Source organism: Idiotropiscis lumnitzeri, chromosome 21, assembly GCF_059441095.1.
Source record: "Idiotropiscis lumnitzeri isolate Australia: NSW breed Sydney's pygmy pipehorse chromosome 21, RoL_Ilum_1.0, whole genome shotgun sequence".
Taxonomy (NCBI): Eukaryota; Metazoa; Chordata; class Actinopteri; order Syngnathiformes; family Syngnathidae; genus Idiotropiscis; species Idiotropiscis lumnitzeri.
The window spans coordinates 7,790,720-7,804,979 of NC_142411.1; the positions used below are offsets into that span (position 1 = coordinate 7,790,720).

At 38.0% G+C, this 14,260-nt stretch overlaps 2 protein-coding genes across 2 annotated transcripts; one reads left to right on the forward strand and one right to left on the reverse strand.

Annotated features, from left to right (window-relative positions):
- Nucleotides 1-3: 3 nt before the first annotated feature.
- On the forward strand, nt 4-1,781 carry il17a/f3 (interleukin 17a/f3). The gene is made up of 4 exons (XM_088286614.1): nt 4-166; nt 307-518; nt 960-1,103; nt 1,319-1,781. Exons 1-4 carry the CDS (start codon nt 158-160, stop codon nt 1,431-1,433), a joined length of 480 nt encoding a protein of 159 aa, XP_088142740.1. The 5' UTR covers nt 4-157; the 3' UTR covers nt 1,434-1,781.
- Nucleotides 1,782-2,104: 323 nt separating this feature from the next.
- Nucleotides 2,105-8,244, reverse strand: stmn4 (stathmin-like 4). The gene is made up of 6 exons (XM_088286702.1): nt 8,112-8,244; nt 5,386-5,446; nt 5,209-5,304; nt 4,933-5,138; nt 3,507-3,698; nt 2,105-3,434 (listed from the first exon to the last, which is right to left on the reverse strand). Exons 2-6 carry the CDS (start codon nt 5,396-5,398, stop codon nt 3,375-3,377), a joined length of 567 nt encoding a protein of 188 aa, XP_088142828.1. The 5' UTR covers nt 5,399-5,446; nt 8,112-8,244; the 3' UTR covers nt 2,105-3,374.
- Nucleotides 8,245-14,260: the final 6,016 nt, after the last annotated feature.

The following is a 14,260-nucleotide window of genomic DNA, read 5'->3' on the forward strand; positions in this document are numbered from 1 at the left end:
GGTGGTGATGGAGGAAGAACAAACAAACAAAGTTCAATCAGGTTTGTACATCAAGTGAGTGGCTTTTTTAAATGAAAAAAAGAAACGAGCCAATTGGAGGTGAAAACTACAGTTGGTCACACAACACGATAGCTTTTCTGTGAAGTCGGATGTCACAATGTGCGCGGTGAGTCGGGCCTTTTTGTTTTTTGTTACCTCCCAATGTGTTAATTTTTCCAAGTATTGTTATGGTGCCTCAATGGAGAAATAAGAAAGTACATTTATATATTTTTTTGTTATTGTTTTCTTTTTTTTTTTTTTTTTTAGTTGAAGGTTGTCTTGTTGCTTGGTCTGGCTACTGCACTGCACGCCACCAGCGGAGGCCCAGTAGACAAAGTCCGGGTGGATCGTAAAGGTGGACTCAAGAGAAGGAAAGTGAGACTGGTGGTGGATAATTTGTTTGATGGATCAGGTGATCTGATGCGCACCGGTTCTGTCCCAAATATTGCCAACATGTCTCTCTCACCCTGGACTTACACGTGAGCGAGACACATTAACTCAACGTATTTTTACTAGTTTATTTTTAATCAGAGATGCAAGTAAAGCACTCTAATTTTATTTCATTTTTTTTTTTTTTGGGGGGGGGCTTCATAATAATAATATTAATAATAATTACACAAATACAATATCAGAACACATGATGAAATCTACATTGCTCAAGCTTTTACAAGTCAAACTTACAAACGCCAAAATAAATAAATAAATAAATTTAAAAAAATAATAATAATAAATAAATAAAATAAATATAATAATATATAATAATATAATAATAATAATAATAATAATAACAACAACAATAATAATAATAATAATAACACTAATAATAATAATAATGATAATAATAATAATAATAATTATATATATATATATATATATATATATATATATATATTTAAATGCTCAAACTACTTTTTCTCCAGAGAGTCCTGTGTGGCATCTCGTCTCCCAAGGGTGCTTTCCAGTGCGCACTGCCTGACTTCTGCTTGTCTCAGCCTCGGAAGTGGAGCCAAGGATGCGACCTTGGAGGTCAAACCTATCAAGTACCCAATCCTGGTTCTGCAAAGGTGGGAAACTATGCATGTGCTCATCACACTTACTGTATGTTTGTCATGCAGTTTGTGCAGACTGTGTGATGCAGTGTTGGCTTTTATTACTCACAATTCTATATTCTATAAGTAGGGGGACTACCACGAAAGTTAAAAAAAAAAAAAATTTCAAATAATTATTCATTCCTGATTAGGTATTCATAATATGAACATTTTACCCCATCTCACTGCAGAGTCCAAAATCGAAGGCCAAATAGCGACTTGAAGAAGAAAAAAAGGGGGATGCACTTCAGATTGAAAACACAGACGATCACAGTGGGCTGTACGTGCATCAGACGCAAAGTTTGACTTATTTACATTTCGTGACGCTTGCCACTTTCAGTGCTACCAATCTATTGTCGGTTTTCTGTACTTGACGCTTACTTGGTTCGGGTACTCTTCATGTGATGCCAACAAGCCTTTATGAACTTTAGTGTTAGAAAATATTCCATTTGAGCACCCATTAATTATAAATCATTTGTGATGTCTGATAAAATGTCATAAAATTGTGTGTGTGCGTGTGTGTGTGTGTGTGTGTGTGTACTTTGTTCCCCTATAGTTGTTTGGTGCATTTGAAGCCTAGACTCATTTTTTGATGGACGAATAAATGCTATATTCTTGTAACATTAACAGTTTTTCGGCTGCAATTATTTTCTTAACATTACGACCTGGTTCTCGTGAAAATAGGACTATATTAACTCTAGTGAGATTACTTTGGTTTTTCTCATGTAAATACGAAATTTTCCACATAAAATTATTGTTTTATTCTTCATGTTTTTTTTTTTTTAAATCCCCCAAAGTTTGATTATCTTCTTGAAAAAGAAAACTGTCATAAATTTTTTTTCCTTGTGCAAATATGACTTGATAAAATCTAAACATTTTTTTTTTGTTAAACTTTTTTTTATTGTGTTATTTATTGGGGTTGTACGCCACGTTATATTGTACAAACAGAAATAATGAGAACCACAGCCACATGAGCGTTCATTCGAGCATTTTTTTTTTATACTGACCATGCCAAATGGATACACTCAAATCAACACATTTTTCCAAATTACTGTGCAAACATTTTCAGCGATTCAAGAAAAGCCGCATGACTCGCCAACTCAAGCAAATGACATCAATCTTTTTTTTTTGTATCTTCCACAAACCGACAGAGCACAGAGACATATGCCGAAGATGAATTCCAACTAACGTGTCCATCAAACCCTTGCCTACAAATCATCATCCACGTTTTTATTTTGTCTTTCATGCATGTACGTGTGCTTCTGAGTTGTGCTTGAGAAAATAAGAGTGCAATTCGTGCGGTAAAACATAAGAGACTAATTAACAACTACACTACATTGGCTGACCTAAAAGACCCTGAAAATGCAAAATACAGCAGTTTGAACTCCCCCGACCCAACTTCGGCTCTAAATGTGCCTAAAAAAAAATGTGATCAATTCCAAAATGGTGACTAAATCTAACATGAAATTTTCACATTTGAATGCCGAGTAAGAATGCTTTTAATTTATATACAGAAGGCGCATAAGCTGAAGCATAAGTGTGTGCTCGCTAATTTCATTTACCCTGCTACGCGCTAAATAGGCAGTTAGCCCAAAGCTTGGCTAATTCATTTGCTGTACGAAATAAATCAAGCAGAGCGATATATATAGAAAGTGCAAACAATTTCAGTAATGCTTGATTTTTATCATTTTACTCTGACTCAATTATGTTTTTGTTGTATTAATTTTTTCAAAGAAAAAGACCAATAATAATCTACTCATTTTTTTTGTTTGTTTTTTTTTTAGTTACAGAAAATCGAAAAAGCCTTCTCTGGGTTGATGCTAATGTTAGAAAAAAGCTTCAATGTCTAAAATAAGTCAGGAGGAAATGTCACGAAGATTGTGTTTCTCATTAATTCACAAGAGGCCTGTCGCAAACTTGCGTATGATCACGTGACATCTTAAAAAAAAAAAATGCAAACATTCATTCTCTCTATTCATTACATGAAATGTTTCTTGAAATGCCCCACCTAGCATTGCCTTGAAAAAAAAAAATCCATTTGTTCAACATCAAGCGTTAGTTAAGCTTTTTTTGTACAGCTTGTTCTGACATACATCAAAATGAAAGTCTTCTCTCTCTATTGGAGTTCTTTTTTTTTTTTCTTGCTGGATCGCTTTGCACTCCTGATTTAAAAAAAAAAAAAAAATCACAAACCATCTCCGTCCGCTCGTCCTCCTCTCATCGCTCTCTCTCTCTGGCTGCAGTCGTCTATCGGCACGCCTCCTCCTTCAGCTCCTTGTTCTTTCTCACCTCCTCCGCATGTTTATCCTGGCCGAGCGAGCAGAGCGACAACGGCGTTAGTACAAACGCTGAATGTTCAAATCCTGGTGTCAGCTGTACCTTCTCCTGCAGCCTCTCCAGCATGGCGGCCAACAAGGCCTCCCTGTTCTCCTTGTTTGCCTCCATCTTCTGCTCCAGCTTCTCCTTAGCGTTCTTGATGAAATTGTTGTTCTCCTCAAAGGCCTTCTGGATCACCTCTCGCTCGTGCTCACGCTTTTCTGCCAGGTGCTTCAGCAGCTCGGCCTCCTGACACTGCAGACACAAGAACAATTAATGAGACGCAGACAATATATCCGTTATCTGTATAATCTGTAAAATCCTCACGAGGGTCTCTCCCAGCTGAGTTTGGATACGAGGCGGGGAATGCCGAGCCAATCTTTGTATAAGGTGCATAAACAACTATTCACATCCATGGGGAATTTAGAATCTTTAACTCGTTCACTACGAGCCGAGTAAAAAAAAACAAAAAAAAAAACGAAATTATCTTTGACGTCTTAAGCCGTCAATGGCACTTAAATGAGTGAATTGAACATGAAAGTTTTTGAAACGCAGAGGGAATTTGCAATAACACAGTCGAGAACATACTCTGAGGACGACATGCTAAGCCTGAAACTATTTCATGCAAATATTTCCACAGTATTGAGATAAAGGACACGAGGAGCTCTTTAAAATGGCGCCGACGTTTGCTGAAATTAGTCAGGACATAAAACTACTGGTTATTCTAAAACTTTTTACACCAAATATTAGCTAAAAAAAAAAAAAAAAAAACTATTTGGCCTTCAAAGTACCACCATCTTGATCAACTTTTAAATACTTTGAAAAATTAGATGTTTTTTTTTATTCTGAAAAAGTACATTTGAAATTATTACCATTTAACATTATGTACAATGTGAAGTTATTGTTCATTGTGCTTAAATAGCAGAAAAAAATCTTACATAAGAATCGAGTCAAAGTGTACACAAGTGAATCAAAAGGTTTATTTCCAGTCGTTTTTTTTTTCAACATTATGCAGAAATTGACACATGAAAAAAAATGACAGAGGGCTGTAATTTATCTCATATCTCCTTCCCCTGTTCTCCCCAATTTGCTCATTGAAATGAGCCACCACGTGCACCTGTGTGTGAGCGTGAGCGCGCGAGTGTGTGTGTCATTTCCTTTTTTATGTCTGCCTTTTCATCGTTCCTTTCTCCCCTTTCCTCCCTTTATTCCCACCCACCCGAGCACACCCTCCCTATTTCCTCTTATCTCTTTCCAACCGTTTCCTTTTATAAATCAGTCAACACACAAAGGCCCGTTTGATGCCAAGGTTACGCTCTAGTGTTTGCGTTTGTCCATCTGGCATGGTTAAAGCTGTCATCACAGACAAATCCATTTCCATGTAGCGCTTTTTGTCGAGATTAAATCATTCTAATTTACATTCTACCCAATAATAATCCTTGAGAAAATCCAATTTTGAGGTGTACTTGCGCCGATCTGCCTTTCGTACCTTTCGCCTGTCCTCGGCGGCCTCGAGCTTCTTCTGAATCTCCTCCAAAGATGGGTCCCTGCGCTGCGGCATGGATGTATTGAGGTCCGGTAAGCCGTCAAACGATGGCGGCTTCAGGATGACCTCGAAGGCCTGACCTGATGACCTCTTGTTTAACTCTTTGACCTCCACATCCTTAATGGCTCTCCATCCCAGATCCACTGCGTCTGAAATATATTGATTGTTATTTTATGCTATATTTAATGTTGGATTGAGCTGAAGAGGTATTTTTTTTACCTTCTGCTTTGTATGTAGCCTTCTCTACATTCTGTGGCCTGAAGCAGGCGCAAAACAGAGACACCAGGGGGAGCTCTTTCACTTTCTCTTTGTAGGCTGCAGCATACACAAAAATCCTTTTTACTCGTACCAACAGGATCGATCGTTAGCATGCTAACTTTACACACTTCAATTTACCTGCGAGAGTCATCTTGTCAATGCTTGTCACTTTTCAAGGATGTTTGAGATCCTTTTCAGTCTGCAGAGAAACAGGCATCAATGAAGCATCCCAAAGGTGACATTATTAATGATAAAAAATTAAATATTGCAGTCCCATTAAGGAGTTCATCTAAACAATAAGAGAAAGTGAAAGACAAAGGAAAAGTGGAGGGAGAACAGGAAGATAAATGAGTTCTCAGGGTCTGACGGTTTAATTAAAGACAGAGAAGCCAACCGAGGAAGTCCCACTGAATAATGGATTGCATTTACACACAAACATACACACACACACACACATGCATTTTTTTGGGGGGAGGGGTGGGGAAATGTGGAATAATCACCAAGACCAAATGACGAGAATAAACACATTTATATCCGGGAAGTGACGCACACCATTATCACCCAGAAATCCAATTTTTGGCCATATTTAACACAGAGCAAAATGTAGCAACTATTAACCACATGTTAAAACCCAGACCACCAAAACAAAACAGTTATGTTAGTATAGTAGTAGTACAAAATATATAAATAAATAAATTAAAAAAATAAATAAAATAAAAAAAATATACATATATATATATATATATATATATAATATGTATCAAATTTTTTTAATGTATCTATAATGATAAAATGTTATAATGATAATCAGGCAGCACGTTTTGCAAGTGGTGAGCACGTTTGCCTCGCAGTTATGAGCGATAGTCTCCAGCTCAGAGGGCAAGAGGTATAGAAAACAGATGGTTGGAATGGAGCATTTATTTTCTTAGCAGCAGGTGGAAGAAGTGTCTATTTTTAAGTGGCTGAAGTGAAGGAGCGGCGGGGCCATGCTTTAAGTGGGAAGCCTTCATTTTTGAAAACACAGATTTGGGGTCAAATAAGACAATTACATTGAATTAAAATGAAATCGGTGCTAAGGAAGTAAGACTAGAAGTAACTAGTAGTAGAACAAGACTCATATTTTTAACTCTAATTGCCACATAACTGCAAAAAGAAATTCATAATTGGATAAAATACAAAACACTGTTTAATAACCTTAACTTAATATAAACTTTGTAAGATATTTTATGTATTGGACCACCTGGGGGAACATTCCTACTTAATTATTATTGTCAATGCTGTACTGTTAATTTCATCAAGTTGCACTCGACTAGCGCACACATTCGTACGGTCTGTCGCGATGCTACTGCTATGCTACCATGACAACAAGATCATTTCCATTTCTGTCCGAAATATTTAACGATAACAACAAATAATCTCTCTGCTAGAAATGAGATGTCACTCATGTGTCAGGACAAATGTGGGATTTTATTTGAACTTGCAGTGCCCTGATTGGATGCTGTTAGAAAACGCTTATAAACTCAAACGTTACTATCTGCACTATACTTGTGTGTATTAATTAATTTTTTTTTTAAACAACACAAAGCTGCAGTAGTTGTTGCTCAAGGCTTTTATACGGTACTGTGGGAAATCCGAGGTTTCAGATCAATGTCTCGCTTCCTGTTGGACAAGAAAGAGAGATTCATCTTTTTGTCACTAAACATAAAAGGGCACTTCATTAGGTACGCCTTGGCAACGTAATCTAGCCGTCGTAAACATCAATCCATTCATTATGGTCAGCGGACTCTGGGCCAAAGGTGGGGACATGAAATTTATGTTACAGCGCTTGTATTGGACTAATAGGGGGTTGTCATTATTATTATTATTCATTGAATCCGTACTTGACTGAACATTCATTGTCTAGGTGGACTTTTCAAAAAAAAAAAAAAAAAAGGAAAGGAAAAAAAAAAAAGTTGAGTGTGTTGATGTGCCTACGTTAAATGTGCAGCTTCATAATCGAGTGGGAACTCGACCCGAGCTGACGGCTCAGAAGTCAGACAAGTGAATCATTACACCATCAGCGATTTATTTTGTTTGTTTTTGTTTTTAAATAACAGTTGTCTCCTGTAATGAAATTGATGCATCATGTCTGTGTTGTTCGGATGTCTTGAGTGACACAGTGGGGAAATAAACTGATTTTGGGCATATTATCAAATGAATCAATAAAATAACCAATCTTTTGCTTTTTACACATTTTTTTTTTCAACCATATTTTTAAAAAAATGTGAAATTAAATACAGTTGATTTTCACACCATCATAGTTGCTCTTCCACAATCAAACAGGAACATGCATTTACTTCATTATATATTTGAAAAAATATTCAGTTTAAGTCTATTTTTATGAACAATAATTCTCACAATGTTTTGCATTATCAACCTATATGAAAACACAGCCCATAAAACTCACAAAGTGAGACCATTTAAAGTCAGTGCTTTTTTTTATTGGATAATCCATCCATTGCTGATTAAATCTACACCCACAAGCTAAAATATCAAGTATGAAGTTTTAACAACCACGAGCACGCAAACCTACACACACCCTTTTTGCTGCATCACATGCTGAACATCACATGCACCCTCGCTCACCCTTGTACTACCTTTACTCCCCCAAAATCAGAAACAAAGCAACATCTCCACATACGGATTATCAATAATAAATGACACCCACTTTGAGGCCACGCTGAGTTCTCATCATTCTCCCCACCCACACCCCCGATTCAATCGCACTGATGAAATCGCAGATTTTTATCCTTATGGCAAAATTCGTCAATAATCTTACTGGAAATGAGGATGTAATCATTTAGGATGTAAGATGTGAGACTCACCCCCCCACTTGCCGGCACTTCTTGCTGATGCTGGACTGGTGACTTTGGTTCCCCCCCCTCCGTCTGGCAGCACAGATTCAGGCACCGGGCAACAGCATCAGCAACAGCATCACTGCCGCCTCCATGACATCACTTTGGGGAAGTTTTATTGGTCAGAGACTCTGCCAGCATCCGGGGCTCCCGGCCAATAGGAGCAGAGGATAAGGATGCAGGGGGGAGGGCCCTCGGCTCTTTGTGTCGTCATGCAGGGTGGGTGGCACAATCAGAGTTTTATCGTCTAGCGCAGGGGTGTGTGCATTTTACGGCTGCATGGATGCAGGAGTTGGGTGGCGGCATGTCGGAAAATGTTGACGTGAGGACGTGTGTTAGTGCGGGGGTCAGTGAGGAACACACTAAACAGCGTTTGCTAAATCCACTATTGTACATAAAAAAAAAATTATATTACAAAAAAACAAAAAGGAAGGTGTTTTCAAGTTGGACAGTAGTAAAAGTCGAGTTTCTGCAAAAAAAAAAAAAAAAAGGACATATTGTAATGTGCAAAGTTGCATGCATTCGACTATTCAAGTTTTGGTGGTTGCAAAGTATTGGTTAGTGTAAACCAGGGGTGGGCAAACATTTTGATTGGCGGGCCACAATGGGTTATAAAATTTGACCGAGGGGCCGGACCAGGAGCAGATGGATGGAGTGTTTTGGTAACCTCACCTCATCGGAGAAAAAAAAACAAAAACTTAATTTTAAATGAAAGTGAACAAAAGCATTAGAAGAATATATGTGTCTTTGAAAATATTTAGAAAATAAAACATAAGCAAGGTTCATTCATTTAATTTTTTTCAAGTTTGGCGGGCCCGATTAAAACGTTTAGTGGGCCGCATGTGGCCCCCGGGCCGTAGTTTGCCCACCCCTGGCATGGAGCATCCAAAATGACAAGGCTTGGTGGAGTGATTTCAAAGTGCTAAGAAAAGCATCTGTGCTACCTTCTGATAAGCCAACGATAGTTCCAAATATTACAAATAAAATATGAGCAATTGCAGTAAACACCAAAGAAAACCTCTCCAAACTGCAGTAGATGCCGTAATACTCATATTGAATAATTGGCTATAAGACATCAGGAGATAATGAGGGTGTAGAGAAGGAAAGCAAGCCGATTGTCACGCCCTTTGATATGGTATTCAGATCACAAGGTATACATGATGTCACCACACACGATGAAAAGAACTTCATGCAAAAGGGCGTGCGAGAGAGAGAGAGAGAGAAAGAGAGAGAGAGAGTGGCACGAGGTCACATTAGGGTGTGTCCTGTCGCCGCCTCTTCTCTCCTCTCCCCCCCGGCGAGTCGCCGTCACTGATGGGAAGCGCACGCGTGACATTGGCCAATGTGCACGTCCTGGAAATGAGCTCACCAGCCAATGTGAGAGAGTGAACGCCGAGTGAGAGGAGAGAGTAAGATGGAGGGAGGGAGGACTTAAGATCAGAAAGATTGTTTCAGAGATTTGTGGTGAGCTGAGATGAAAGCAAAAGGAGGGGAGACCCAGTGGAGCAGGGAAGCTCGTCAGGGAATACCCAGGAGATAAAAACGCTCGGGGGAGAGACAAAAAAAAAAAAAATCTTGGATATGGGGAAAAAAATGCTAAACCATACTTTGTATGGAAAGCCAAATAGGTTATGTGTTTCATAATATATATATATATATATATATATATATATAAAAACACAAATCAAGATAAATTTCTGGGTTGGACCCTTTTTAAGTGTCTTGATGTTGTTTGCTTGAATGATTTTGATTAAACGCTGGAAGCCCTGCTGGCTTTTAAATTCAGAAACACAGTTCCAGTAGCGAAAGTCCTAATCTAAAGTCTGACATCATCTCTCTGTCCCTCAGGATGAGATCGCAGGATGAGATCATCTCAGAAAACTACACTGGCGTTACTTCAGTGAGTGTGTGTGAGTATTGTGCTCTGTCAAGTCCGATTATCGCTTAAATACTGGAGTGATTTAATTGAAACTGGAAAGCTTTTTACCAGAATCGATTTGGGGAGTCAGGTTCTGGTGTCAAGGGGAGACAAGTTCACCGACTTCTACTCAAGTGAACTTAAATCTTTGTTCATCTTGAACTGAATAACGTTTACCACTCAGCTAAAACAAATGGCTTACTGCGGCGAAAATACAGTGGGCACATCGCAAACACTGTTTGTTAAATTCTTTTTAGCAGAGATTTGTTGAATTTCACCACCTGTTGTCACCTGGCCCAGTGGTGTTAATTAAATTACGAAAAGAACCTACATCGCAAGAATAAGATTTTTGAAAAAAAAAAAAAAAAAAAAAAGAATAGAAATGCCTTCAAATATATCCATCATAGGTTTTCGTCAACAGTTTTAAACCTGGAATTTAAAGCATTTCTATTTCAGAATAACTTCTGCTTGGAGCTTATTCAATTAGAGTGCAGCAGAACAGCTAAATGCCGATTCACCATGTTTGTGTTGACCTCTGGGCTCCATTAATTGACTTCCGAACCCAACTGGATTTATTCAATTACCATTTATTTATTGTATTCAGGACACAACACATTCAGGATTTACAAATCTACTCAGCTGACTGTAAATTATTTATTATTATTTTATTACTATTTAATTATTATTTATTTTCTTTTTGAGTCGTCATTTATACTGTAATTGCATGGGCTATGCGTTCCTAGTCAACGCATGTGTAAAGAGACAAAAGTATGCGCAGCAGGTGTCAGAGGTCCTTTGCAGCGATGTGACGTTAGGACAGTTACGAGTCTCAGGTGCCGGGAACAGGATGTACAGCTCACCGAGGAGGAGGCATTCTTTAAAGACACATATATGGTTTCCTCCCGATTTGATGAAGTATTGCTTTGGACTCCCACTGTGGCCCCAATTGATTGCTGTGAGATGCCGTAAATAAATTTGAAGTAAAGAGTACCTTGTTTTAAAAGCTCTGAAGTATTATGTAAATTTGAAAGTTTACCTCACCAATAACTTCCACAACTCAATTACTCGAGGGAGCCATACTTGTAATTTTTAGTAATACTACTATCATCAATTCATAATTCTTACTTAAAAATCAATAATAGGAGTAAAATGGTGAATGGGATCTTATTCAAATTGTGCTTTTCAATGGACCACTCTACCACTTGGAATAAAATATAATTTGAGTCGAACAAAAAAATTCTGATTCTTGATGCATGTCAAGATGCTATTTGGCTCGTTCTTATTACGCTGTTATTACACTCACAGGTTCACAAAAACAGAAAAAAAAACCCAGAACATGTACAAAGCCCACCCTGCACAACATACATTTTGTTCGGTTGCCATAGCCACAAAAAAAAATATAACATTGAACAAATCTGATTGGCTATGATTAATGAAAATGAACAAAAATCATTAAAACATCATTAATCATCATTAATTAATGATGTGAGCTAAAAGTGGATGTGAACATCTGCAAGTCAATAAAAAACATGAATAATCATGATTAATTAATGACATTTGACCTTAATAGTGATGATGTAAACAACAGCTACAAGCCAATAAAACATCATTAACGACCATTCATTTGTGACCTCTGACCCCTGGGGAAAGGATAAGTGATCCCCTAATGTCATTAAGGAGGACGCTTGTTACTGTGGCGTTCGTGTAAGCTACGCTTTATTTCAAAATTCCTTTACTGCCTGAAATAATCAGCTACATTTTACAAAAATATACAATAAAATGAGAATATTATTTATATTATTGTATTTATTTGGAGTTGCTCCACACCTCCGGTGTTCAGAATGCAAATGTGCACTCGACACTCTTTGCTCCTTTCAAACGTTCTTCGACAGTTTTCCGCATCTTACTGCCAACTGAGCCAAACTACAGTTCTGTTTTTTCAAATTATGTTCCAAAGCCGCCAAACTGCACTGTGTTTCATTTTGAGGAACGCATATCGTCAATTCAGAGCAGATGTCTGAGTCAACTGCAGGTCTCCCTGAAAGGTGACTACTATTCAATTCCCGTTCACGGCCATGAGTCAAGCGAGTATTTGGTTCCATTCCAAAAAAGCGCTCTTAGAAAACATGGCGCGTGTGAAAAACGTTCCTTCAACTTTTTTTAAGTCACAATTCCTACGTGGGTGTAATTTCCGTTATTTATTTGACAGCAGTCCAATATGGTGATTAACACCACTTTCTATCTTTTGAAATTCAACCCCAACACTTGCATTGGTTTGAGTGGCGGCTTTGACACGCAATAAAGAAGCATCCTGGAGGCGTTGGATGAGATTGACGCTCCTTAAGTGCCCCATCGCGTTCACTTGGCAACGTAAACAATCTCTTTTAAATAAACAGCACTCTGCCAGATAGATGAAAGGTTAGTTGAAGGTGAAAAAGTTGTACTGTCGGTTAACCATGATGTTATTAGTGGTACCTCTCTGGATGGGTGGAGAGAATAAAAGAAATACATATTTTAAGTTAATTAAAAAAAAAAACTATAAAAATTGACTGATTAAAACTGACACAAGTGACTGTTTTCCTCTCACATCTTTGTTAAATGCAACAAATGCATATTTGAGGTTGCCCTTCAGCATTAAAACCAGATCCAGGTGGTGACCCACTGAACAAACAGGGAGCCGAGGTAGCACTGAACTGACCTTTGACCCCTGTGGCAGAAAAGGGGAACCGTTTCTCCTGGGGATGGAGAAAGGCTTCCTTTTTTTCCGGTTCAACATTTGTTTGGTGGAACGGCCATGGTCCATTTAACAAAATGTAGCTTTCATTATTGCGGTGACCTCTGTGCCAGTGGCCTTTCGGTAATGATGGAGTCAAACTATCTCCAGGGTAAAGAAAATGCCAGAATTAGCGACAAAATTATGTCGAAGTGGTTTTGACAATGTAACTCCTTACTTGAAAATTTAGGTTAACGGACAAAGTATGAAGGGTTGAATTGTTCAAGCGCACATTTGAGTGTTAGCACTGTTAGCTTTTGGTAACGGGTACATACATAATTGCTTGGTGAAGTTACTCAAATGGACAATATAAAGTGATCCTGCTGGTTCAAGCTCCGCCCCCGGTAATGAATGGCGGACTGGATAATCGGTTTCCATACAGGATAGATCGTTGTTTACTTACATGAAGCAAAGATAGACCATAAAAAAGGACTAATTTCAACATGATAAGACATAAGTTGTGTGAAGTGTGCTATAATTCCTGATACTTGGGATAGTTTGACATAAGAAACGGAGAAATATTGTATGAATGATTCAGGCAGAAATTTATATCCTGATTAATTATTAGTAAATACGACTATTAATTACCCAATATCAGCTCATTTAAAATCTACAAAATTTTGTCAATTTTTTAAATACTAAAGGACAAGGTATTGCAAAAAAAACAAAAAAAAAAACTAAAACATGTTTTGCCTGTAGTTCATATCTTTATTGTTGCAAGCCAATATTGATCTGCAGATATTTTGCCAATTTGAATCAGCACTCAAGAAAACTGAATCGTTCGGGCTCTAGAAAACATCTGCTCGGTACACTGGCTGACCTTTGACTGCTTTCATGATCATTGAAAGAAATGTTAGTGAAGAATTAGAGGCCGAGAAACAGGAGGTAGTAAAAGAAGTTCCAATAAGGACATAATGGATTCCCCAGTCATGCCCCTTGTGGGTAACTCATGAACATTTTCCATGTCTTAACATTCTTTATTCACGAAACATGTGCTTATGTTTAAAAAACGAAGGACAACTAGATAAATACCAAACAGAAGCTTTACAAATTCAATTGCTGTGTAACTAAGCATCTAAAATTAGAACATATTTCCTACCCCAGGCATGAAGCCAGGTACATTTAATATTTCGGCATATTTATGTTGAACAGGCCAGCAATTAAATCCGTCGAGAATAGCGAAAGTAATTACATATGTTACTGATGACAATATTATTCCCAATGCTCCAACATCTATCGAGTAAAACTCCGAAGGGAGTATTTTGCCTTCATTCGGGCCATTAACAAACACAGATGTGGGCTTGTGGAAAATAGAATTCCACCATCGAATCCTGCCAATTGACCAAGACGCACACGCGCACACACCTCAACGCAGACTCATAAAGCGAAACCAGACCTCGACCACACCTTTGATCAGTTTACACCTAG